Source organism: Sapajus apella, unplaced genomic scaffold (assembly GCF_009761245.1).
Source record: "Sapajus apella isolate SASKATOON/1434 unplaced genomic scaffold, GSC_monkey_1.0 scaffold85, whole genome shotgun sequence".
Lineage (NCBI taxonomy): Eukaryota > Metazoa > Chordata > Mammalia > Primates > Cebidae > Sapajus > Sapajus apella.
The window spans coordinates 2,547,314-2,573,245 of NW_022437025.1; the positions used below are offsets into that span (position 1 = coordinate 2,547,314).

General features: G+C 46.1%; 1 protein-coding gene across 3 annotated transcripts in view; it reads left to right on the forward strand.

The window, feature by feature from the left end:
• FAM193A (family with sequence similarity 193 member A) overlaps window positions 1-25,932 on the forward strand; it is a 196,838-nt gene that overhangs the window by 149,373 nt on the left and 21,533 nt on the right. For all 3 annotated transcript variants that reach the window (XM_032253969.1, XM_032253968.1, XM_032253967.1), the window contains exons 15-20: window positions 7,640-7,838; window positions 8,835-9,107; window positions 11,597-11,870; window positions 12,927-13,110; window positions 14,364-14,594; window positions 17,633-18,485. In XM_032253969.1, the coding sequence (XP_032109860.1) occupies window positions 7,640-7,838; window positions 8,835-9,107; window positions 11,597-11,870; window positions 12,927-13,110; window positions 14,364-14,594; window positions 17,633-18,485 (2,014 nt within the window). The remainder of the gene's footprint in view (window positions 1-7,639; window positions 7,839-8,834; window positions 9,108-11,596; window positions 11,871-12,926; window positions 13,111-14,363; window positions 14,595-17,632; window positions 18,486-25,932) is intronic.

A 25,932-nucleotide genomic window follows, 5' to 3' on the forward strand; every position in this document is an offset into this window, starting at 1 on the left:
TGTTACTGAGACAAGGCTTACTCAGTTGCCCAGCCTGGAATGTAGTGATACGATCATGGCTCACTGCAACCTTGACTTCCTAGACACAAGCAATCCTCCTGCCCCAGCGTCTCAAGTAGTTTGAACTACAGGTGTGTGCCACCATGCTAAGCTGTTAATTAATTAATTATTGTAGAGACAGAGGTCTCACCTTGTTGCCCAGGCTAGTCTCAAACTCCTGGGCTCAAGCAATCCTCCTGCCTCAGGCTCCCCAAGTGCTGGAATTACAGGGATGAGCCAACACGCCCACCCTAAGTTAGGTTGCTGATTAGAGAGCTTTCTTGTTTTTGATGTGTTTATAGGTATGAATTTTGCCCTTAGTGCTTGCTTTCACTTCATCCTGGGAGTCTTAATATGTTGGTTTTGTTTTCATTTGTCTCTAATTATTTTCTAATTTCCTTTGTAATTTCCTCATTGATCCATTGGTTGTTTCCATCCCTTTACTTTTAACTCCTCAGGGTTTTCATATTTAAAGCAGGTTTCTTGTAGACATGTATAGTTGTGTTTGTTTTTTATTTTTTAGAGACAGAATCTTGCAATGTTACTCAGGCTGGACTTGAATTCCTAGGCTCAAGCAATTCTCCCACCTTGGCCTCCTCCTGAGTAGCTGGGACTATAGACACATGCCACCATTCTTGTTGTTTTTTAATTTACCCTGATAATCTTTGTGTATTGGTGTATTTGACTATTCACATTTGAAGTGATTTTTCAATGTATTTGAATTAGTATCAGTCATGTTTGTAACTGTTTTCTATTAATTATCAGTCTTTTTCTGCCTTCTGTGTTTTTAAACACTTTATGATTTTATTTCATCTCCTCTCTTACAATTTTATTTATCTTTTAGAATTTCTGCAGTTGCCCTACAGTTTGCAACATACCATTTTGAACTAATTTAAGTCCCTTTTCAACTAACTTATGTAAAACAGGTAGCATTTAACAAATTACTCCCAACTCCTTTCCTTTCCTTGTGACATTGCTGTCATTATTTTCTATGTGTTAATCACCCGGTACAGTGTTGCCAGTTACTTTCAACAGTATTTTTTAGTTTAATAGGAAGAAGACATTTTACTTTGCCTTTATTTCTTCTCTGCTATTCTTCCTTTCTTTATGTAGATCCACGTTTCTGACCTTCTGACTGAAGGAAATCTTTTGACATTTCTTGCTGGGCAGGTCTGCTGGTGATGAGCTCCCTCAGTTTTTGTTAGTCTGAGGAAGTCTTTATTTCTCCTTCACTTTTGAAGGATAATTTCGCTGGATACACCATTCTACGTTGGTGGTTTTTTTCTTTGAACTCTTTAGATCTGTTTAACTTCCCTCTGTCCTTGCTGGCATGGCTTCTGACAAGGACATTCTTCTGGAATTCTTTTCTCTGTTCTTCTCTAGGTCCCCTGGCCCCCACCTGGCTGTTTTCAAGATTTTCTCTTTTTCTTTTTTTTTTTCTTGAGTTGGAGTCTCCGTTAGCCACCTAGGCTGGAGTGCACTGGCATGATCTCGGCTCACTGCAACCACCATCTCTCCGGTTCAAGTGATTCTCCCATCTCAGCCTCCTGAGTAGCTAGGATTACAAGCACCCACCATCATGCCCGGCTAATTTTTGTATTTTAGTGGACATGGGGTTTCACCATGTTGACCAGGCTGACCTCAGGTGATCTGCTCTCGTCGGCCTCCCAAAGTGCTAGGATTACAGGCGTGAGCCACTACACCCGGCCAAGATTTTCTCTTTCTCTTTGGTATTCTGCTGAATACAGTATGCCTTCGTGCAGCTTTGCGGGTATTTATTCTGCTTGATGTTCTGTGAGCTCCTTGGATCTGTGGTGTCAGTCGTTAATTTTGGAGACTTTTCAGCTGTTACTACTTCAGTTGTTTCTCTATTCTCTCCTTCCATCATTCGAGTTACCAAATGTTATGTTTTTCGAAATTGTCCCACAGGTTTTGGAAGTTTTGTTCTATTGGGGGATTGTTTCTGTTTTTGTTTTTAAATCTTGTTACTCTTTGCCTTGCAGTATGGGAAGTTTCTGCTGACATAAATTGCAGCTCCCTGACTCTTGCCTTGGTCATGTCGTCTCCTGATGAGCCCATCACTGACAGTCTCATTTCTCTTACATTGTTTTTATTGCTAGCATTTCTTTTAATCTCTGTGCTCACACGGCCCCCTTGTTCTTGCATGCCGTCTACTTTTTCCATTAGAGCCTTTAGCCTAGCAATCATTGTCAGTTTCCTCTTTGATCATTGCCATCCATGTTGTCTCCACCATGTTCCTGCAGCCAATCAGTTGTCTCTCTCAGCCTCTGGTAAGATTGTTGTTAGACCTTCTTCTTCATGCCTAACCCTCTCTTTCAGGTTTCTCATCTCCATGTCTCTCAGTTCTGTGTTATGAGAACTTTTGGGGGAATCAGTCCTCCAGTTAAGTGATTCTCTAGTGGGGCCTAGCCTGCCTCTTAAGTTCTAGTTCCAACTGTATTTATTATTTATAAACTTGAATTTACTTTTTTTCAAAGATGTGTAGTAGCTTTTTATATTCTCTTGTTTCTTGGTTTTCTCTTTTCTTTCTTTAAGCATTTCACAAAAAGTTACTCTGTTTGAATGAAACCATGAGCATCCAGATCTGTTTTCTGCTGACATCACCTGTGATGTATTATTTCCTTGTGTGGATGGATTGTATTAGAAGGTTATCGAGAACCTGCAGACCTCCATAGTAGATGTTTGTCTATGAGGGTTGACATCTGCTGGTGCGAGATCTGTCTGAGACCTGAGCTTCTCTTGAAGGTCTCCAAACTGCAGCCCCCACACGTCACTGTGGCGATGGTGTGCAGCCGTTCCTTCCCTCACCTCCACCTCGCTTCCTCTCATTGCCACCTGATACTTCTTGTCATCCTGTGAGTTTGTAGATAGCAGTTGGTTACTAGGGTGTTCAGTGTCATTTCTTTCAGATTTAGAGCTAAGTAGCTCCTCTTACCTGACAAGGCCCAGACCAGGGAATAAGAACGCCCTTCAAGGGAAGAGCAAAGCCAAGCAGGTGCGGCTGCACCTTGCTGCTCCTCCCACCCACTATCCACGTGGCCTAGGAGTGGGAAGTCATGACTGCAGGGCCTGAATCTATACTGGAACCTAAGGCATGTGACTTTGAATCCAGGGTCTTTTTCATCCAACACAGAGGATGTGCTGTGAAACAGTCACCATACTAAGAAAGGGCCTAGAAGTGAAGACGGGGCTGTCTTGAAGTCTCCACTGAGCACATGGGGAGCATTAGCAGTGGTCACTGGGTTCTGGCCCTCAGGAGTTCAGTGTATCCATTGGAGCTGGTGACGTAGGGCAAGGGGAAGACCGGGTACCAAGTGGCCTTGGTCCTTTGTTAGCTTCCAGGTCCAGGGTGTGTCTTTACACCTCACTTTCTAGGTTACTTTGAGACTTAAGTAAAACCACTGCAAAAGCATTATTTACTACAGTGAAAACACAATTTCAGTTAAATACAGTAAAAAGTATAAATTCAGATTTAGATTGAGGATGTAAAGCTCTGTAGATATTAGGATCATAAATAGGTTGCAGTTTGGGGATCACATTGTGATCTTTGACCTGCATATTATTTTAGAGCTGAGATTCAGCTCTTCCAGTCTGAAAATTGGCACAGCCAAAGCAAGGGTGGTCCTTCGCTTCTTCACTGTCTCTGGGAGGAATACCAAGAAACCTTAGGTAAGCAGAAATACAGAGAGAGTCCGTCATCTTAACCTCATGCTGGGATACAACTGGTACTCCTTTTTTCTCGGATGCTTAGCATTGAGAACCACTCACGTGGGCCTTATGACTCAGTCTGCAGCTCTTGCTCCTCGTGTCTTGCACCACGTTCTGTGTCCGAGTGGGTGTGGGTGGTAGAGGACAGGCGAGTCACCCGCCTCCTGGATAAACTCAGAATGTGTGTCCAGTGGAAAGCAGCTTTTTGTGTTTGCATTTGTGTCAGAGCCTTCATTTAAAGCACCAGTTTTCCTTTTCTATGGATTGCTGCTTTTGTCTCAAACTGGATAAAAATTCAAAACTTCTGCTAGTTGAAGCTTTGTGGGTTTATGTAAAGAGTGAAATCGGTATTCTGATTCAGTAGCATAATCCACATTCTGAGAGCATTATTTCATAGTTACATCATTGGTGGACTTATAAAGTCATGGTCCAAAAATGGCCTAGGTGACAGACACCCGTTTTTTTCTGAAAGGAAATCCATAAGCTTTTGGGGTCAATAGGCATCTTCTGCAAAAGCATTGAAGAAAATACAGCTTTTTTTTTTGTTACTGATCCCTGTTACTTTTGTTCCTGCAACTGGGCCTCTTTTTTTGAGTAGGTAGGGTTCTGAACAGTGTAAATCAAATGCGTAGAATCATTACCTTATGTTTCCAACATTACATTTGTGTAGATGCATTTTCTTATTCCTGTAAGCTAGACACTGTTCAGCAAACACTTATTGAACACCCAGTATGTGCCAGGCCCTGTGCTACATTCTAGGAAGACAAAAATCAATTAGTCCTGGCCCTTCTTTTCAAAGAGCTCACAGTCTAAAGAGAAGACAAAAACATAATCAAAACAAAATATCAATGTTGTGACATACCTAATGGAACTTACAGTTGCTGGGCAGAGAAGTAACACTGGAGAGAGAAAATTTTAAATGAGTCACGGGTGGTTTTGCAGAGGAGGTGATGCTGAAATAGGATTTTGAAGGATAAGTAAGAGCTGACTGACACACATGGGTGGTGGAGCCCAGGCTGTCAGCCAGGCTTTTCAAAGCTGAAACCCCAAACAACTCACGGTCATGTCTTGAGGAGTCCAGGAGGTACTTAGATAGCTTCAGAGTCCTGAGAGTGCTTCTGCTAGTCAGGGTTACCAGCTAGGCCAGCACGATAGGACTGTGCTCAAAGCCAGCAGCTCAGCATCTGTCAGATGTTTCTGCCCCTTGGCAGAAGGTACTCAAGACTAAGAAATCTACTTAAATTGTTACTTTTGGTAAATCACTTCTCAGCAAAGCAGCTCTTAGTTTATCACTGCTTTGTAGAAATGGGTATCTATAAAATACTGTTTTCTTATTTTCCTGGCTCTTGCCCCCTGGGGCTCCCATGCCAAAAACAATGACTTCAGGCTCTTGCTTGTATCCTGGGTGGCCCAGCTAGACCTGTTTTTTCCTGCTGAGTCCTGAGTGTCTGCTCTAGCCTCCTCTCCCACTTTGCCTTTCTGGGCCTGTTCCAGCAGCCCAGAGGGAAGTGCTTCCTCTCTGCTCCGAAGTACTGTGGAAGAGGGGCAAGGTGGAAAGGTTTGGTCGGGTGGTCCGTTGTTTTGTGTCTACGGACTCTGTGTCTATATAACTAGTCTCTATATAGAAGTCTGTAAGACTGTAGTCTTAGAAAATGAAAGTAGTGCACCTTCACACTCACTGAGTACTTACTGTGGGCCAGGCAGTGTGCTGAATTCTTACCATACGCCTGGAGGTAGGTATTTCCAGATTGCAGATGAGAAAACTAAAGCACAAAAAGATTGAGTGATTTGCCTGAGGTCACACAGCTAGTAAAAGGGAGAGCTGGCATCTGAGCTCGCCAGACTGCAGAGCCCGAAGGCCAAGGCATGGGACTAGAGTTCAGATCTAGCTGTCACCTGAACGTGCCTCCTCGTGGTGGAGCCAGCAGTGGTAGCCCCTGGACTAGATGTGCAGTCCCAGCTTTCATCTTGATAGCTCCAGAATTCCTCCTTTCCTTGCCATCTTCACTGCCATTGCTTCATCATTTCTCATCCCCTGACTGACAGCTTGTCCTCCTTCCACCTCTGGTTCATCCGCACAATATTGCCAGATTGATCGTTCCAATAAGCTGACCAAATCATCTTACTCTGCTGCTTAAATCCCTCTGTGGCTCCCCAGCCCCTCAGGACAAAATGATACAAAGCTGTCTTTGGCCTGTCTGCTGCCCCCCACTCATTCTGGAGCCTGTCAGGATGTGGCACTGTCATCCCTGTACGTGCACCATCCCCATGCTCCTAACCCTTCCTGTGCTCCCTCTGACCCAGCCAGGCCCGCAGGATTCTGCCGAACCATCACTTGCTCTTAAGAACCCTCCAGAGTACCCTCCCACTTGGGTTTACAGAATTCACTGCTCATTTCTGCATCCCAGAGGATGTGATGACCAGATTGCCCATAACTGGACACTCCTCCACTCCAGCAGGCAGAGGTCCTGCTGAGGGAGAACTGTATGCCTGTCCGGCATTAGCAGAGACTGGGGCAGAAGGGCTAGGATCCACATGTCCCACCTCATGCTAGAGCGCGTGTAATTTGGGGAAAGGCAGACGGTAAACCAACAGGCTACAAGTAGGTCTTGAATTAACTGTGGTAAATACTAAGAGGAAAATGAAGGATTCTAGTGTGTTCAGTGGGAAGGCTCACTTTGGTCTTGGGTGTTGGGTCTTGGGCAGTGAGAGCAAAGGCATGCCGGCTTCTCTGAGGAAGGGATCTTTAGGCCAAGGCGTGTAGGATGTGTGTGAGTGCGGTAATGAGCTGAGGCTTGCACATTCTAGAGCATGGACACAGCACAAGCAAAGCTTAGGGCCAAGAAAGTGAATAGGCGTGTGCTGGCCAAGTGGAAACCTGTTGTGACCAGGGCCTTGGTGAGCAGGAGGGGTAGAGGTGGCGGCCCTAGCTCTCTTAGATCTCCTCAGGCCAGAGCCTTGGGAACCCACTGCTATGTCTTGAGCCAGAGGAGTGACATGTGCTTGAATTTACATTCAACAAAGATCACTCTGGCTGTGGTGGGGAGAAGGACTGCGAAGAGGCCCTGGTGCAAAGGTGCAGGCTGTTGTGGCTGCACCGCTGTGAGAACATGGTGCTCAGGAGCCCCTAAGGAGATCAGCAGCCAGGGCCTGGGGCCTGGATAGGGGCGGAGGCAGAGGGAGGACCCAAGGGGGCTGCAGTGTGTACAGGAGCAGCCAGATGGCTAGTCACTCAGTAAATTCCTGGATGTTGGCTAGCCAGCTGTCCAGACCCCGATCACTTTCCCTTGGTCCCTTCAACAGTGGTCTGCCCCACAGGGTTCAGGGCAGGGCTTGCCAATGAGACAGCTCCTTTGAGGATGCCCTGGTCTTTAGAGCACAACATAAAATTCCTCTAGTTCATTAGATTTGTGCTGTACCTTGCCCAGGTGTAAGAGGTCAGTATTATAAGGGTTTTATTATTTTCATCAGTGATTCCAAAGTTGACTTATTAGTGATGATTATTAAAATGCTTGCTGAGACTATGAGACTGAGCCGTAGAAACAGATCTTATGACACACGTGAACACATGAACCATACTCACACGTGACCCGGTAGGAATGTGAGAGGTTACTGAGTTGTCTATGAAGTTTGTTCAGATACACTCCTCAAGGCATCGGTTGCTTTTCATACCTATGGTTGAAATTTGGCCTGCCATGTGTAGTCTCATAAATCAGTTCCACGCTTTGTGAGATGTGCTCCCTGTGGGCCCTAACTCATGGTGAGCACATCCCATGAGGCTTATAATGAATTGTCTGTCTGTAGTTTAACTACTTACTTAGGTAAACAGAATATTAATTTTGATATGTGATTAGAAAATTTTTTTTTGTAGGCTTTACCGCCAGCACCTGTTCAGAATCACACAAATAAGCATCAGGTATTCAATGCATCTCTTCAAGACCATATTTATCCGAGCTGTTTTGGGAATACTCCAGAGTGGAATAGTTCTAAATTTATAAGTCTTTGGGGATCAGAAGTGATGAATGATAAGAACTGGAATTCTGGCACTTTCTTGCCAGATACAATTTCTGGTAAGGAATTTGTTAAAACTTTCTTAAAGTTTTAAAATAACCTGAGCTGAGTAGATTGACATCTTTGCTGTAGTCTCCCGTGGAAGCCCTGGCACAGCTGTAGCCAGCTGCTGCTCCATCACCTCCGTCTCCAGTGGGAGGCCCCTCGGGGCTGTCATCCTACTCCATCCTCTCGCATCTGCCACCAGTCAGTCCCATTGTGTGACTGAGCAGAGCAAGACTCTGGTCCGTGGCTGCCCGTCAGCCCGGTGAGCCACATGGGCATAGTCCCAGCACTGCTGAGGGTATGGTGTCCATGGTTGGGTGTCCGGCCTTCAATTCTCGAGCAGTGGTAACAACTAGACCTCAGCCCCCTAGTGCACAGGGGCAGGGGGACAGTGCCACAGCCGACTTAAATCTGTGACTCACACTCCTTCCTCTGGTTGCTGCATTGACCCCACGTGGCATCTCTCCCCTTTACAAGCTCCTTCCTCCCCAGATGTCTCAGCCGCTGAGGCCCAGCTGTTACTTCAGTCGCAGGGTCAGGGGCACCTGAAAAGGGGCTGGTACCTATGCCTCATCTCTGTCTTTCTCTGGCCAGAGCTCCTGGCAGCCCCACACCCAGCCCCTGCATGTGCCAGAACAGCAGGCTAGACTTGACATCCTGATCTGTGCTTGGGAAGGATTTCTAGCTGTGTGACCTTGGGCAAGTTGCTTGGCCTCTCTGAGCCTCAGTTTCTTCATCTTTTTAGGATGGGAGTAATAGTACCAACCTCAGAAAGTAGTTATAAGACATTACATAACTTTGGAAAGCACCTAGCACAGGAATTGGCACATAGTAGGTGCTCAATACAATTTTTTCTTAGATTAAAAGCTAGCTGACTTAGCATCATCCCAGTGGGAACCTGACTTCAGTAGCAGCCCCATTATAAAGTGTTCGGTCATCAGCATGTCTTTTAGGGTTTAGCTAAGTATGATTTCTGTCAGAAGCCTTAATTTTCCTGTTCTTCTTTGAAGGGAGTGAAATATTAGGGCCAACACTCTCAGACACAAGACCTGAAGCCCTTCCACCTCCATCTAGCAGTGAAACACCTGCAGTTTCGGATAGTAAAGAGAAAAAGAATGCTGCAAAAAAGAAATGTTTATACAATTTCCAAGATGCTTTTATGGAAGCAAATAAAGTTGTCATGGCCACTTCATCAGCCACGTCCTCCGTGTCCTGCACAGCTACCACAGTACAGTCCAGCAACAGCCAGTTCAGAGTGTCATCCAAGAGACCTCCTTCAGTAGGTAAGGCTTGAAGGCTCACTAGCCCTTGGGGTCCACAGGAAAGCAGGGCTTACTGACTTCTCATCTTCGTAACTGCCTTTTACTTGGCCTAGCCAGAGGCCTAAGTGTAGTTAACTGCCCAAAAATGCTGATCCCCAGGACTTTGATTAGAATTTTAGCTGTCGTGCTAGATTCCTCTGGGGCTTCTTCGCTGCACTGTCTTGCTTTTGTCTCTGTTTCTGTTGTTCTGTGATAAGAAGAGGTTATTGCTTTCTTTTTTTTGAGATAGGGTCTCACTGCCGCCCAGGCTGGAGTGCAGTGGCACAGTCTCAGCTTACTACAGCCTCCGCCTCTTGGGTCCAAGTGATTTTCCCACCTCGACCTCCCAAGTAGCTGGGACTACAGACGCCCACCGCTATGCATGGCTACTTTTTTGTATTTTTTGGTAGAGGTGAGGTTTCACCATGTTGGCCAGGTTAGGAAGTCATTGCTTTCTGAGCACGTGGCAGGATTTCTCAGAAGCTGCTTTAGGAAAATGCTGAGCAGATGTGAGCTGACAGAGCTGCTTGTCATCGAGCCTGGGGTATAGTCCCCGGCTATCACTTAGGGGGCCTGAAAGCAAGAATGTGACCAGAGACCAATGGCAACTCAGTAGCTGGCTTGAGGAGGCCTCATTAGCCAAAGTTGGGACAGATTGAGCATTAAAAGGAATGGGAAGGCCGAGTGCAGTGGCTCACACCTGTAATTCCAGCACTTTGGGAGGCCAAGAGGGGAGGATTGCTTAAGCCCAGGAGTTTGAGACTAGCCTGGGCAACATAGTGAGACCCCGTCTCTACAAAAAAAAAAGTTTAAAAAAACTAAGAAAACTGACAATAGCATACAAATAAAGTCAGGAATCCATAGGGATAGGGATGCTGAAACAGGGCAGTAGGGTGGGAAGCTCTTCTTCCAGAAGCACACGTCCTCTAAATGTGTAAGAAGGGTAGGAGTGGCAAGTTAGCATGCTGCGGCCTGTGGCGTGACAGCTGGTGCAAGTATGCAGCATTCATGGAGGTTAACATGGGATATCCATTTGGGGAACGGAGTATTTCACCCACAGGGGACTGACAGATTACAGAGGGATAGTGGGCGCCTGTATTCATTCATTCATATGCTGCTACAAAGAAGTACCCCAGACTGGGTAATTTATAAAGGAAAGAGTTTTAGTTGACTCACAGTTCCACATGGCTAGGGAGGCCCCAGGAAACTTACAATCATGGTGGTAGTCACCTTTTCACAGGGGAGAGAATGACTACCCAGCGAAGGGGGAAGCCCCTTATAAAACCATCAGATCTCATGAGAACTCACTCATTATCACCAGAACGACATGGGGGAAACACCCCCATGTTTCAGTTATCTCCACTGGGTCCCTTCCACTACACGGGATTATGGGAACTACAATTCAGGGTGAGATTTGGGTGGGGACACAGCCAAACCCTATCACTGCGGACTGACAGATTACAAAGGAATGGTGGGTGCTGGACTCTGGAGGAACCTGGCAGACAGCACCATGCCCACTACCATGAAACAGAGAGACACTGGGCTTATCCCATTGCCACAAACTCATAAGGATCAACATAATCTTTGCGGGATTTGTGCCCAGAACCTTTTTATCTAAATCTACCAAGACAAGACAGATCCCGATTGGCAGACAGATGGCCTATTAAAAATGTTAGTCTTGTGAAAAGAGAAAACATTTGGAAGAGGCTGGGTTGGTGGAAAAGCTATAAAGGACATTTGAAGGAAATTGGAAAATTGAATGTGGGTTATACCTTAGATGAGAGTATCCTGTCAGTGTTAAATGCCATTGGTGTGATCATGGTATTGTGGTTGTTCAGCAAAATGTCAAAAAAAGGAAAGAGAGAGGGGCCGGGCATGGTGGCTCACGCCTGTAATCCAAGCACTTTGGAGGCCAAGGCGGGCGGATCACCTGAGGTCGAGAGATCAAGACCAGCCTGACCAACATGGTGAAACCCTGTCTTAAAAAAAAAAAAAAAAAAGAGAGAGAGAGGGAGGGAAAAAAAGAAAAGTAGGGGGAAAGAGAGAAGGGAGGGAAGGAAGGAAAATTTTAAGTAAAAAGCCAAGTACAGTGGCTCACACCTGTAGTCCCAGCACTTTAGGCGGCCCAGGTGAGAGTATCGCTTGAGCCCAAGCGTTCAAGACCAGCCCGGACAACCTAGTGAGACCCTGTCTCTTTAAAGAAAAAGAAAAACGTGAAAAAAATTTTTTAAAAGCCTCGATGTTCTAAGGAGTTCATGCCAAGGTGTTTATGGGCGAGTGCAACTTGAAGATATTCAGCCAAAAAGCGTGTGTGCATGTAAGAAGTAAAGTTTGTAAAAAGGACAGAATATTAGATCGTGATGATGAGGCAAGGTGAGTGGGTACTCTTGTACTGTTCTTTCACATTTTCTACAGGTTTGAACATTTTTGAAACAAAAACTTGGCAGTGACTGTTACATCTCTAAATGCAGGTGACGTGTTTCATGGCATCAACAAGGAGGACCATAGACACTCGGCCCCAGCTGCCCCAAGGAACAGCCCCACGGGCTTGGCCCCCCTCCCAGCACTCTCGCCTGCTGCGCTCTCACCTGCCTCTACACCTCACCTTGCAAATCTTGCTGCCCCCTCATTCCCCAAAACAGCAACCACAACTCCTGGGTTTGTGGACACACGCAAGAGTTTCTGTCCTGCACCCCTGCCCCCGACCACAGACGGCTCCATTAGTGCCCCTCCAAGTGTCTGCAGGTGAGCCAAGTCTGGTTGGGGACATGGGAGCACTTTGGAAAGTAGGTGTCATGCCACACTAACACAGCTACAGAAAAACTCCCCTGGAACCATGCAGTTGAAAAGTCCAGTGAAATGCTGAGGGAATGCAGGGATGTCCGCAGCAGAGGCCATGAGTGGAGGGGGCTCCCATCTCAGCCTCTAGTTCTGCAGAGGGAAGAGCAGGGGCAATGGGCCGCCATGGATAGGTGGGCCAGCTACTGCTAAACTCTGACAGCATCAGGGGGATTACATTGTTTGTTACTTGTTGTGTAAGTTGTATTTGTTATACCTAGGGTAGAATCAGAAGAAAACGAACGGCATGTGTATAGGAAAAACACAATACAACAAACACTCAACAGGTTTTTTGTTTGTTTGTTTTTTGTTTTTTTTAGAAAGAATCTGGCTCTGTCATCCAGGCTGAGGTGCAGTGGCACGATCTCAGCTCACTGCAACCTGCACCTCCTGGGTTTAAGTGATTCTTCTGCCTCAGACTCCCAAGTAGCTGGGACTACAGGCACATGCCACCACGCCTGGCTAATTTTTATATTTTTAGTAGAGGTGGGATTTTACTATGTTGGCCAGGCTGGTCTCCTGATCTCAGGGGATCCGCCCACCTCGGCCTTTCACAGTGCTGGGATTACAGGCGTGAGCCACTGCACCCAGCCACCATTTCTTTTTAAGACAATTTCTGTTACCTTTGAACTCACCTGTTTGAAGCTATGCCCCTTCTCCTCCATAGTATGGAAGCTGTGGTTGCGGGAACAGTCTCCGAAGGAGTCGTTGGAAAGACTCTGTGTTCCTGTTCAGTGGTGCTCTGTGAGCACTGTGAGGGACCGCCTGCATGCACACGCACTTGCCATGCCTCCCACGTGAGCCCCTGGCCAGTGCCTTTACTGCTTGTGTCTGACTCCCTAGGAACCCTGGGCTACGCACCTTCTGCGCTTCCTCTTGTCTGTGGGTGGTGGTGAGCAGCAGTGCGAGTCGTTGCCTCCTGGGGCCGGCCACTTGCTGATGAGCTTGTGTGCGGTTTTGCAGTGATCCCGACTGCGAAGGGCACCGCTGTGAGAATGGTGTCTACGACCCGCAGCAGGATGATGGGGACGAGAGTGCAGATGAGGACAGCTGCTCTGAGCACAGCTCCAGCACCTCGACCTCCACCAACCAGAAGGAGGGCAAGTACTGCGACTGCTGCTACTGCGAATTCTTTGGGCACGGCGGGGTGAGTGCATGAGGTCAGCACGTTGTGATGTGGGAAGTGTGCAACACAGGCTTCTTTGCAGAAATTCTGTACTAGGTTGAATTCAGGGTATTCCACTCCTAGGATATACCCATCCTAAAGAAACAAAAATATTTGCCCAAAGATTGAGCCATAATGATTTCATTGCTTCATTTTATATTTTGTTTGTGGTTTTTAAGGTAATTGGTAAATGGTAGGAGGTTGTTAACCGTGGTATATCCATATGGTATGGAACATTGTAGCCAGTGACGGCAGTGCTGCGTGTGTGCAGTTGGATTTCTCTTGTTTGAATATAGAGAGTCTTGGTGCACACACATACTTCTACATATTTCCAGAGCTGTGATTTAATTTATACAACCAATTATCACCCGACGTTAAAGAGGGATGGGTGGTAGGAATAGCAGGGACTTAGAGTTGTTCTTTCTCTGTTTAGGTCTGTTTGCAGTTCCTAAAACGTGCACATGTTGTTATAGTAAGAAATTTGGCAGTAGGATTCAGGGCAGGTTTTTTTTTTGTTTTTTGTTTTTTGTTTTTGGCATCAAAAAGGAAACCTAGAAATGGATGGAAAGATTAGTAAGACACATTTATTGACATGAAAAGATACTCACACCATATTAAATAACAAGTAGAGGCCAGGCACAGTGACTCATGCCTGTAATACCAGCACTTTGGGAGGCCAAGGCAGGAGGATTTCTTGGGCCCAGGAATTGAAGAAAGATAGCTTGGGCAACATTGTGAGACCGTGTCTCTACAAAAAATTTAAAAATTATCTGGGTATGACAGCACACGCCTGTTGTCCCTGTACTCGGGAGCCTGAGGTAGGAGGACTGCTTGAGCCCAGGAGGTCAAGGCTGTAGTGAGCTGTGATCATGCCACTGCACTCCAGCCTGGGTGACAGAGCAAGACCCTGCCGAATAAATAAATAAAATAGATTAATCAGGATTTCTAATTGTTTCCTTTTTAGTTTAAAAAAAATCCATTTATGTGCATAGTTGTACGTGGCTTACCAGGTTTCTCATGAATATGTAAAATTTGAGGGTAAGTATCAAAATGCCACTTTTGGGTGACTTGCTGATAAGTTTTTCTTTTTTTCTGCTGGTGGTTTTATTTTCTTATTTTTCCCGACAAATATATACTACTCGAGCAATGTAACAGTTTATTTTTGGAGGTACAGTCTGAAATTTATTACATTCAAAATTGTTAAAACTTAAGTGTAACTTTGTTGTTTTTCTTAGCCTCCAGCTGCACCAACAAGTAGAAATTATGCAGAAATGAGGGAAAAGCTTCGCTTACGGCTGACCAAGAGGAAAGAAGAGCAACCTAAGAAAATGGATCAGATCTCGGAAAGGGAAAGCGTTGTGGACCATCGGAGGGTGGAGGATTTGTTGCAGTTTATAAACAGCTCTGAGACCAAACCAGTGAGCAGTACGCGTGCAGCCAAGCGAGCAAGACATAAGCAGAGGAAGGCAAGTGACGGGTCTTGGCACCTGGGGGGGTGCCAGGTCTGAGGGCATCTCAGGGTGCCGTGCCACAGCAGTCTCCAGGCAGGGCTGAGCTATAGGAGTTCGGGGCTCTGGCATGTATTAACTTGCCCACAGCATTGCTCCGAGAGCCAGCCTGTCTCTGGTGGCCTGAACTGGAGACTGGTAAAAAAAATTTCACTTTGTATTTTCAGGAAATTACATCCCCTTTTGTAGAATGGATTTGTTCTTGTGCTGGCCATCATGAGGGCAGCCGTAGACACTCCAGCTTTATCTGTTGGAGAACCTTCTTTTCCAAGAAAGGAGCCCTCAACTGTAGAGATAGCAGAAGGGCCCAGGTGGGCTTTGGGGGCCTGTGGGAGAAGAAATGTCTGATGCGAGACTAGGGCGGAGCATTTGGCACAGGGAAGTCTTCTGGACTCAGGTCTGAGCATGTCCCCCTTGTTCCTCTTGTCCCACTTGCTATTCCAAATGAAGACCAGCACATGGCATCGATTAGAAGGGAGGAGAATAAGTGTTTGTGGGAAGGCTTGAGCTGCTCACTCCTTGCCAGAGGGTGTGGTGTGTCACAAAAAGCAAATGTCAAATAGAAAAAAAAGTAGCCAGGCATGGTGGGGTATGCATGCTTGTAGTTCCAGCTACTCAGGAGGCTAAGGTGGGAGGATCACTTGAACCTCAGAGGTTAAGATCATGCCATTGCACTCCAGCCTGGGTGACAGAGTGAAACTCTGTCTCAAAAAAATGAAAACAGCTTTTTTCTCTTGGAGGATTTTCTAAATACCTCTATGCTGGAGCAGGTCCAAAGAGCCTCTGGTTTCAGCTCCCTAAAAATGTCAGGCTCCAAGAGGCAGACTTCAGTGAGCAGATGTGGGCTGCATGCAGAGGGAACCTGTAGGTTCTTGGGGTTCTGGCAGTAGGACAGGTGCCCTGGGAAGAGACGAGGTTTCTGTCTGCAGCCATGATCAGGCAAAGAGGTAAAGAGGAGGACAATCCCACAGTGGACCCGGAGCGTGAGCCCAATGCCCTGTGTTGTTGCTTCTATCTTAGCTGTTTTAATTATTCTACCTTCAAGGGCTCTGCTAGACTTGACTAGGAGGCTTTGTGGGAGAAGCCTTGTTCTGTGCCTCAGAAGACCAGAGCCTCCTGGAATAGGGAGAACATAGTGTGTCCTTCATTCAGGAGTGTCCAGCATCAGGAGGCCCCACAGTGCTGCATGGCCCCGAGACTTCCCATTGGGATTCAGTGGAGGCCTCTGGGACCCCTTCTTGAGTTTTCAGGATACTTTCCACCCCAGGCTCTTGCCCTCTGACCTTGCAGGTGGTCTGGATCCAGACTTCAGGCCCAGCCGAACCTTACAGGCTGATGTCATAGGCCATGCTGAGCACCTAGCCCCACCTCGAGGGACCTTTTCCTGGTGCTTTCTACAGAGCAGCTCACAGACATATGCTGAGGCTCACTGGCTAGCTGGTTGTTGAAGTGACGGCAATAGTTCACCTATGGACTTGGTCCTGTAGCAGGTCCAATCCAGAGGCCTATGCTGAGGCAGCCACTCTGCTGGAGACCAGGGCATCTGCCCAAACTAGGTGTCCTTACATACTTGTTATGGGCCCATATTCGACTAGGCACCCGTGATGGATTTTTAGATCAGCTCTAAGAGGACGCCAGCTGACCGGAATGTACCAGCGAGCATCCTGATGGAGTCAGCCCTCCCCTCTGTTGCAGTGCGGCTCCATAGCTCACTCCAGACACTGGACTGCAGGGCCCTTCCAAGAGCTGCCTGCCGGGTGCTGCTCCGGACATACACATGGAGAGGGACGTTATATCATTTTTACTTGGATTGTCAATTGAAAATTTTCGTAACATACCATTGTTAATTTTTTATCGTAATTTTAAAGTTTTTCAAAAGACAAGTCAATTTGCCTGTTAAAAGTATTGTGAAAAATAATATATACTTGGGGAGTACTTTGCTATTTCTCCACGAGAAATGCTCTTGTCAGAGTTTCTCATAAAATGTTTTTGCCAGAGTTTCTCATAAGCCTCAGCACTTCTAAAGGTTGGTGGTGGGCAGAGCCATGCTCCCTACACTGATGGCTCTCATCTGCTTTCTGAACGCAAAGAACACTTTCCATTTGTGCTCCTGGAGTATGCGTCACTACTCAAATGCAGTCTTCACTTGGGGTGAAAATTAATTTTCTGTCAAGTTGGACAGTGAGTCATTTGCTCTGTCACACTAGTGAAAATATATGGCGTTTTTGTTTATCTGCTAGGTTGGGAAGAAGGAATTTCTAGTTTTTTACTACACGTTTCTTTTTGTGGTGCCACCACCGCTCATTGCAGCCTCGACCTCCTGGCTTCAAGTGATTCTCTCACCTCAGCTTCCCAAATAGCAGGGACCACAGGCGTGCACCACCACATCCAGCTTATTTTGGTACTCTTTGTAGAGACGGGGTTTTGCCATGTTGCCCAGACTGCTCTCAAACTCACGATCACCGGCGTGAGCTGCTGCACCCAGCCTGCGGCACATTTCTTACATGCTCTGTTCAGGTGAATGCATTAGCCTTCACCTGGAAAGGTGGGCCTGCCCAGAGTTCTGGCGGCACATGTGCGGCCTCAGTACTGCACCAGCACAGACAGTCTGTGGTACTGGTTACATCATCCACCCGGCCAGGCGGCAAGATGCCCTGCCACGCCTGTGAGTGTAGTTGGCGCCCTGGATGTGTGCTTTGCAGCTGCTTTGTCCTTGGTTCCTGGTGTTTAGCACCAGGTCAAAGCGCATCGAGAATTTTTTCTTAGCTCCCCGCCCCGCCAAATAAGCATATACATTAGTAAATAGATGAAATTTACCAATCCTGTAGAGTAAGATAATTGGAGGTGTGTGTGTATGTGTTAAGCTTTATTACAGCCTCTTGAGAGTTTACATTCCATATGTGATTCGTTTTTAAAACTATCTTAGTTTTCTGTATGTCTTAATTTTTAGCACTCACTGTCGTCTTAAATTGCCTTCTCTCTTTTCACATTGGCAGCTGGAGGAGAAAGCTCGCCTGGAAGCAGAGGCCAGGGCCCGGGAGCACCTGCACCTCCAGGAGGAGCAGAGGCGGCGGGAGGAGGAAGAAGAGGAGGAACGTTTCAAGGAGGAATTTCAGCGGCTTCAGGAGCTTCAGAAGCTAAGAGCTGTAAAAAAGAAGAAGAAGGAGAGGCCAAGTAAAGACTGCCCCAAGTTGGACATGCTCGCTAGAAATTTCCAGGCAGCAGCAGAGTCTGTCGCTAACTCCGAAAACATCCACAATGGCTCACTAGAGCAAACTGAAGAACCAGAAACCTCTTCTCACTTTCCATCTAGACATATGAACCACTCAGAGCCAAGGCCAGGGCTGGGGGCTGATGGGGATTCTGCAGACCCCACTGACACCAGAGACTCGAAATTTCTCCTCCCCAAGGAGGTGAATGGGAAGCAGCATGAGCCACTCTCTTTTCTCTTCGACATCATGCAGCACCATAAAGAGGGAAATGGTAAGCAGAAACTGAGGCAGACCAGCAAGGCCAGCAGCGAGCCAGCGAGGAGGCCCCCAGAGCCCCCGAAGGCCACAGAGGGGCAGCCCAAGCCCCGGGCCCAGACTGAGTCAAAGGCTAAGTTGGTCGACCCCATATCCGTCACGGAGCAGAAAAGAGAGGAGAGAAAAGTCAACAGTAATAACAATAACAAAAAGCAGCTGAACCACATCAAGGAAGAAAAGTCAAACCCAACCCCTATGGAGCCCATCGCTCCCAGTGAGCATCAGCAGAACAACAAGCTGGTGCTGGCAGATTCCCCTCAGCCAAAGGGCAAGAACAAGAAAAGTAAGAAGAAGAAAGGAGACAGAGTCAACAATTCAATTGGTAAATACAGAATAGCAGGAAGACATTTCTGAGTGGTGCCTGGTTTTCATGTGTGGTGTGCTAGTAGGGGAAAACAGCAGGTTTGGCGTGCTCTCACCATCTGGCCTCCTGTCCTATAGAAGAGACCATAGAGGATTTCTACACACACCTGTTTCCTAGCATCAGTATTTACCATGTTTGCTCATCATTCTCTCTCCTTCTCTCTCTTATTTTTCTGGATAGAACATGATACCCCTTTAACCTTAAATACTTCTGTGTATATTTCCTCAAGATAAGGACACTTATAAAAGCACAGTACAGCCGGGTGTAGTGGCTCACACCTGTAATCCCAGCATTTTGGGAGGCCAAGGCGGGTGGATCACAAGGTCAGGAGTTCAAGACCAGCCTGGCCGGCATGGTGAAATCCGATCTCTACTAAAAATACAAAAAATTAGCCGGGCGTGGTGGCATGAGTCTGTAATCCCAGCTACTCAGGAGGCTGAGGCAGAGAATTGCTTAAACCCAGGAGGCAGAGGTTGCAGTGAACCAAGATCACGCCACTGCATTCCAGCCTGGGTGACAGAGCGAGACTGTGTCTCAAAATAAAAAATAAAACCACAGTAGAGTGATCAAAATGAAGAAGTTGACACTGATCCAGTGCCATTTTTTAATTACAGGCCTTACTCGTGTTTCTCCGGTTGTCCCTTCAACATCCTTTATAACAAAACAAAACAAAACCAAAAAAAAAAAAAGTTGTTGCTGTTTCTCCTGCCATCAGACCCAATCCAGCATCCCATGTCTTATCTCTTTAATTTCTTTTCCTTTGGATCAGTTTCTCTGTTTTTCGTGACCTTGACTTTTTTGAAGAGTGCAGCGCATTTATTTTTTAGTGCATCCTTTTGTCAGGGTGTACGCCCCATGTCTTCTTAATCAGATTCAGATTGTTTTTGGTAGCAGCACCATTGATATGACCACTCCCTGTGTGTGTATCCTACCAGCAGGCGGATGACAGTGTCTGTCCCATCACTGGGGATGGGAACTCTGATCCTGGGTTGAGCTGGTATGCCCATTTTCACCACGGGCAAGTTAATATTTCTCATTTGCTAATTAGTAAGTGTCTTATGGGGAGATAAGTATCCTGTTTTTTATTGTTCATTGACTGACTAGTTGTAGAATCCATTAATGATTCTTGCCTGAAGTGATTATTACTGTGTTTTCAAATGGTGATTTTTTCTTTTCTTTTTTTCTGAAACGGAGTTTTGCTCTTATTACCCAGGCTGGACAGCAATGGCATGATGGTGGGGTTTCTCCGTGTTGATTAGGCTGGTCTTGAACTCTTGACCTCAGGTGATCTACCCACCTCAGCCTTCCAAAGTGCTGACATTGCAGGCATGAGCCATGCCCAGTGGTGATTTTTCTAATATTATTCCTTCTGTATTTGTTACTTGCCATTCAATTATAGGAAGAGCTCTCCAACCCCATGTGTTTTTTTCATTCATTTAGATGGATTCACAGGTGTTTTACTTGATGCTATAGATAAGAATCTTTTGGCCGGGCGAGGTGGCTCACGCCTGTAATCCCAGCACTTTGGGAGGCCGAGGCGGGTGGATCACGAGGTCAAGAGATCGAGACCATCCTGGTCTACATGGTGAAACCCCGTCTCTACTAAAAATACAAAAAATCAGCTGGGCATGGTGGCATGTGCCTGTAATCCCAGCTACTCAGGAGGTTGAGGCAGGAGAATTGCCTGAACCCAGGACGCAGAGGTTGTGGTGAGCCGAGATTGCGCCATTGCACTCCAGCCTGGGTAACAAGAGTGAAACTCCATCTCAAAAAAAAAAAAAAAAGAATCTTTTATGAGTGATATTTATGTTGTTCTGATTGTCTGAGATTCAGTCAGTGGGAGCCCCCTTGGAATAGCTTTTTCCTTAGGCCATTTGATGCGGCCCTACCAGCCTTTAAGCACTCTGTACTTTCTGTCATGGTTAGATGCTGCAGGCTTATCTTGTGCCTTCTCTGTCCCAGCCCTGAGCCAGTCATTTCTCCAAGGAGCCCTCTTCTTTTTCTTGAACAGTAGTGTTGAGAAACCCAGACCTGATCACTGCCAAATGGCATTGCTTCTAGGCCCTCTCAGTCATCAGAGCGAGTGGAGTGGGATTGGGAGTGTATGCCCACAAGCGCCTGCCGCCTACACACACATTAGTGTCTATTTATCTAATTGCTGTGTACAAGCCATGGGTTCTCGTGGATATTCCAACCCCGCTCCTGTGCCACAGTGAGCGTTCTCCCTTCCCCTGTCCACATTTGTAACCCTTAGACAGTAAGCACCTGGACACCATCATCCATGGTGCCGTTACTGGCTTGCTGAGTCCTAGAACACAGGGAAAGGTTTCAGAAGTGCCTGCCCTTAACCTTGGTGGAAAACTCTGGGCATGATTTGTTGTCTTTAGCCTCAGAGTGTGGTAATAATACTGAATTTACAAATGACTTAAATTAGTTCTTTTCACCTTTAGTACACATTCGTTACTCATTTGAAACACATCTGGTTGGATTTTTCCATTTGTATTCCATTTTGTTTTCTCCCCTACCCGGTCCCTCTTTTTAAAACTCTATTCCCACCCACTCCCTGTAGGTAACTAATCAGTTTCTTATTTGCTTTTATATTTTTTAAACAAAAGGTAGTATATTATAGATTTCATATTGACCTTTGGGGTTTTTTCCACTTAATATATTCTGGGAATCACTGCACATCAGTTGGTAGAGATTCTGCTCATTCTTTTTACAGCTACACAGCACTCCATAGTGATCATAGAAGTCATGTGATTTCTTCAGTCACTCTTCTGTGTTCGAGTGTTTAGCTTGTTTCCAGTGTTTTGATTTTTTTTGTTTTTGTTTTTGTTTTGAGGTGAAGTCTCACTCTGTCACCCAGGCTGGTTCAGTGGCGCAGTCTCAGCTCAATCCGTTCTCTGCCCCGAGCCAGGTTCAAGCAGTTCTCTCACCGCAGCTTCCCACATAGCTGAAATTACAGGCACATGCCACCATACCCAGCTAAGTTTTGTATTTTTAGTAGAGATGAGGTTTCACCATGTTGGCCAGACTGGTCTTGAACTCCTGACCTCAAGCGATCTGCCTGCCGTGGCCTCCCAAAGTGCTGGGATTACAGGTGTGAGCCACTGCGCCTGGCCTCAGTGCTTTGTTTTAATCATTATACCCAGTACTACAGTGAGTACTTGTGTGCGTAGGTATTTCCATATTGTTTGGAGGTGATTTTGTGAAGCACCTTCATAGAAGGGGGAGGGCTGGGTCAAAAGGTAAGTGTGTTCCGAATGTGGTGGCTCATGCCTGTAATCCCAATACTTTCGAAGTCCGAGGCAGGAGGATTACCCAAGGCCAGGAATTTAAGACCAGCCTGGGCAATATAGCAAGACACTGTCTCTACTTAAAAAAAAAAAACAAAAAAACCTAGCTGGGCACAGTGGTACTTGCCTGTAGTCCCAGCTACTCGGGAGGCTGAGGCAGGAGAATCGCTCGAGCCCAGAAGTTTGAGGCTGTAGTGAGTCTTGATTGCACCACTGCACTGCAGCCTGGGTGACAGAGTAAGGATAAGACCCTGTCTCTTAAAAAAAAAATTTTAAGACTGGACACGGTGGCTCACACTCATAATCCAAGCACTTGGGAGGCTGAGGCAGGCAGATCACTTGAGGTCAGAAGTTTGAGTCCAGCCTGGCCAACATATGGAACCCTGCCTCTGCCAAAAATACTAAAATTAGTCAGGCATGGTGGCACTCAACCTATAGTCTCAGCTACCCGAGACACCGAGGCAGGAGGATCACCTGAGCCTGGGAGGTGGAGGCCACAGTGAGTCAAGATTATGCCATTGCATTCCAGTCTGGGCAACAGAGCAAGACCCTATCTCAAAAATAATCATAATTAATTTTGAAAAGTTTTTATAAAGAAAAGTGCTTTCCTAATGTTGCTAGCTGCATCCAAGTTCTCCTCCAAACCCTGCAGTCAGCCCACCCACCAGCAGCATCTGTTTGCCCACAGCCTTGCTCACAGAGTGATGTCAGGCTTTTTAACTTTCACCAATCCATTAGCTGCAGTAAGTCCTCAATGTAGTTTTCATTTGCATTTTTCCCTAATTACAATGAGGTCAATATATTATTAAGGGCTATTTGTGTGTGTGTGAATTTTCTGTTCATACCTATTTCTCATTTTGTACTAGGTTTTTGGTCTCTTCCCTTCTGTGTTTTAAGAATTTTTTATATGGAAGGGACATTTGCCTTTTAACCATGCAGTATGCTGCAGACATTCTCTCCCAGTTCGTAAGTTGTCTTTTGACCTTGTGTATGCCCTTCAGTCAGGTGGAAGTGTTGTTTGTTTTATGTGGTCAGCTTACTGATTTTTTATTGCCTCTGGATTTTGAACAATTGTTAGAAAGCTTTACCCTAACACTGTGGTTAAAGAGGAACACACCCATGTTGCCTTCTAGTATTTGTGTGGTTTGTTTTTCATTTGCATCCCTAATATGTTTAGAATTTTTTCTTCTGTGTGATGTGAAAAACGGATCCAATTTTATCTTTTTCCAAATGGTTAATAAGTTGTCCCAGCACATTATTACTATTATTATTACTTTGTGATAGAGTCTTGCTCTGTCTCCCAGTCTAGAGTGTGGTGGTGCAATCATAGCTCACTGCAGCCTGAAACTTCTGGGCTCAAGCAGTTCTCCCACCTCAGCCTCCTGAGTAGCTAGGACTGCAGGCACATGCCACTATGCTAGCTAATTTTTTTTTTTTTTTAGTAGAAGCAGGGTCTTACTACATTGCCTTAGCTGACTCTTTTTTTTTTTTTTTTTTTTTTTTTGAGGCGGAGTTTCACTCTTTTTACCCAGGCTGGAGTGCAATGGCGCAATCTCGGCTCACCGCAACCTCCGCCTCCTGGGTTCAGGCAATTCTCCTGCCTCAGCCTCCTGAGTAGCTGGGATTACAGGCACGCGCCACCATGCCCAGCTAATTTTTTGTAGTTTTAGTAGAGACGGGGTTTCACCGTGTTGACCAGGATGGTCTCGATCTCTTGACCTCGTGATCCACCCGCCTCGGCCTCCCAGAGTGCTGGGATTACAGGCTTGAGCCACCGCGCCCAGCCCGCTGACTCTTTAACTCCTGAGCTAAAGCAGTCCTCCTGCCTCTGCCTCCCAAAGTGCTAGGATTACAGGTGTGAGCCACCACACCCAGCCTTAGCACCAGTTATTAGAAAGTTCATCCTGGGGCCGGGCACAGTCGCTCACCCACTGTAATCCCAGCACTTTGGGTGACCAAAGCAGGTGGATCACGAGGTCAGGAGTTCAAGACCAAACCTGCCCAAGATGGTGAAACCCTGTCTCTGCTAAAAATACAAAAATTAGCCAGGTGTAGTGGCACTCACCTGTAATTCCAGCTACTCGGTAGGCTGAGGCAGGGAATTCCTTGAATGTGGGAGGCAGAGGTTGCAGTGAGCCGAGATCATGCCACCACACTGAAGCCTGGGTGACAGAGCAAGACTCCATCTCCAAAAAACAAAACAAAAAAATTCATTATGGACCAGGTGTGAAGGTGGTGGCTCATGGCTGTGATCCCAGCACTTTGAGGGGCCAAAGCAGGAGGATCACTTGAGCCCAGGTGTTTGAGATGAGCCTGAACAACATAGTGAGACCCCATCACTACAGAAATTTTTTAAAAATAGCAGGGCATGGTGGTGCACACCAGTAGTCTCAGCCACTTGGAAAACTGAGGCAGGAGGAGCACTAGAGCCCAAGAGTTTGAGGTTGCAGTGAGCTTTAATGTGCTGTTGCACTCTAGGCTGGGCTAGGATGAGACCCTGTTTCTACAGAAAAAAAAAAAAAAAATCTTGTTGCAGTGATTGAAGATGCCACCTTTGTCCTACAATAAATTTCAATATGCACTTGGGTCTGTTTCTGGAATTTCTCTTCATCTTTTAATATCTTACAGGGCTGTTCTTTCCTCATAGCTTTTCCACTTCAGTATTTCTCACACTATTTCATGTTTATATTTCCATATGAACTTTAGCATCAATGTGCCTGGCTCCATTTAAAAAAAAGCTTGTTGGGGCCCGGCACAGTTACTCACGCCTGTAGTACCACTTTGGGAGGCTGGGGAGGGTGGATCACCTGAGGTCAGGAGATCAGACTGGCCAACATGGTGAAACGCAATCTCTACTAAAGGTACAAAAATTAGCCAGGCCAAGTGGCAGGCTCCTGTGGTGCCAAGCTACTGGGGAGGCTGAGGCAGGAGAATCTCTTGAAGCCAGGAGCCAGAGGTTGCAGTGAGCCGAGGTTGCTCCATTGCACTCCAGCCTGGATGACAGAGTGAGATTCCATTTCCCCCCACCAAAGAAAAGGCTTGTCGGTATCTTTATTGGGATTGTATTACATGTATACATTAATTTAGGGAGAATTGATGTGTCTATGATATTGAACATCCTTTCCAAGAACAAGAGATGTTTTTCCATTTGTTCAGGTTTACCTTTGGGTCTTTCAGGAATCTTTTTAATTTTCTCTTATATATTCTTCAAATTTCTTACTAAGTATATTTCTCAGCATTTAATCATCTTTGTTTTTAATTTAAGTGGGGTTTTCTCACCATCATATTTTCTACTTCTGAGCTGTCCAGTACAGTAGCCGCTAGTCACACGTCACTATTTAGCACTTGAAATGCAGCCAGTCCAAATTGAGAGGTGTTATAAGTGTGAAAATACACACTGGATTTTGAAAACCTAGTATGAATAAAAGAATGTGAAATATCTCAGTATAATTTTTAACATTGGTTACATGTTTAAATCATAATATTTTGGATATATTAAATTATCACTACAAAAATCTTAAATTATGTGTGTGGCTTAGACTGAGATTGTATTTCTTTTTCTTTTTCTTTTTTTTTTTTGAGGCAGAGTGTCCATCACCCAGGCCGGAGTACAGTGGTGCAATCTCAGCTCACTGCAACCTCCACCTCAATGCAGCTTCCACCTCCGGGATTCAGCTCCACCTCCTAGATTCAAGCAGTCCTATGCCTCACTCTCTTGAGTAGCTGGAATTACAGGCCATGCACCAGCACACTCAACTAATTTTTGTATTTTTAGTAGAGACTGGGTTTCACCATGTTGGCCAGGCTGGTCGCAAACTCCTGACTTAAAGTGATCCTCCCACCTTAGCCTCCCCAAGTGCTGGGATTACAGGCATGAGCCACTGTGCCCAGCCTCAGATTGTATTTCTGTTGGATAGAACTGCCCTAACTGGTTATTTGTATATGAAAGCTATTGATTTATGATTGTTAACTTTATTTATTTATTTTGAGATGGAGTTTTGCTCTTTTTGCCCAGGCTGGAGTATAGTGGCATAATCTTGGCTCACTGCAGCCTCCGCCTCCCAGGTTCAAGCGATTCTCCTATCTCAGCCTCCCAAGTAGCTGGAATT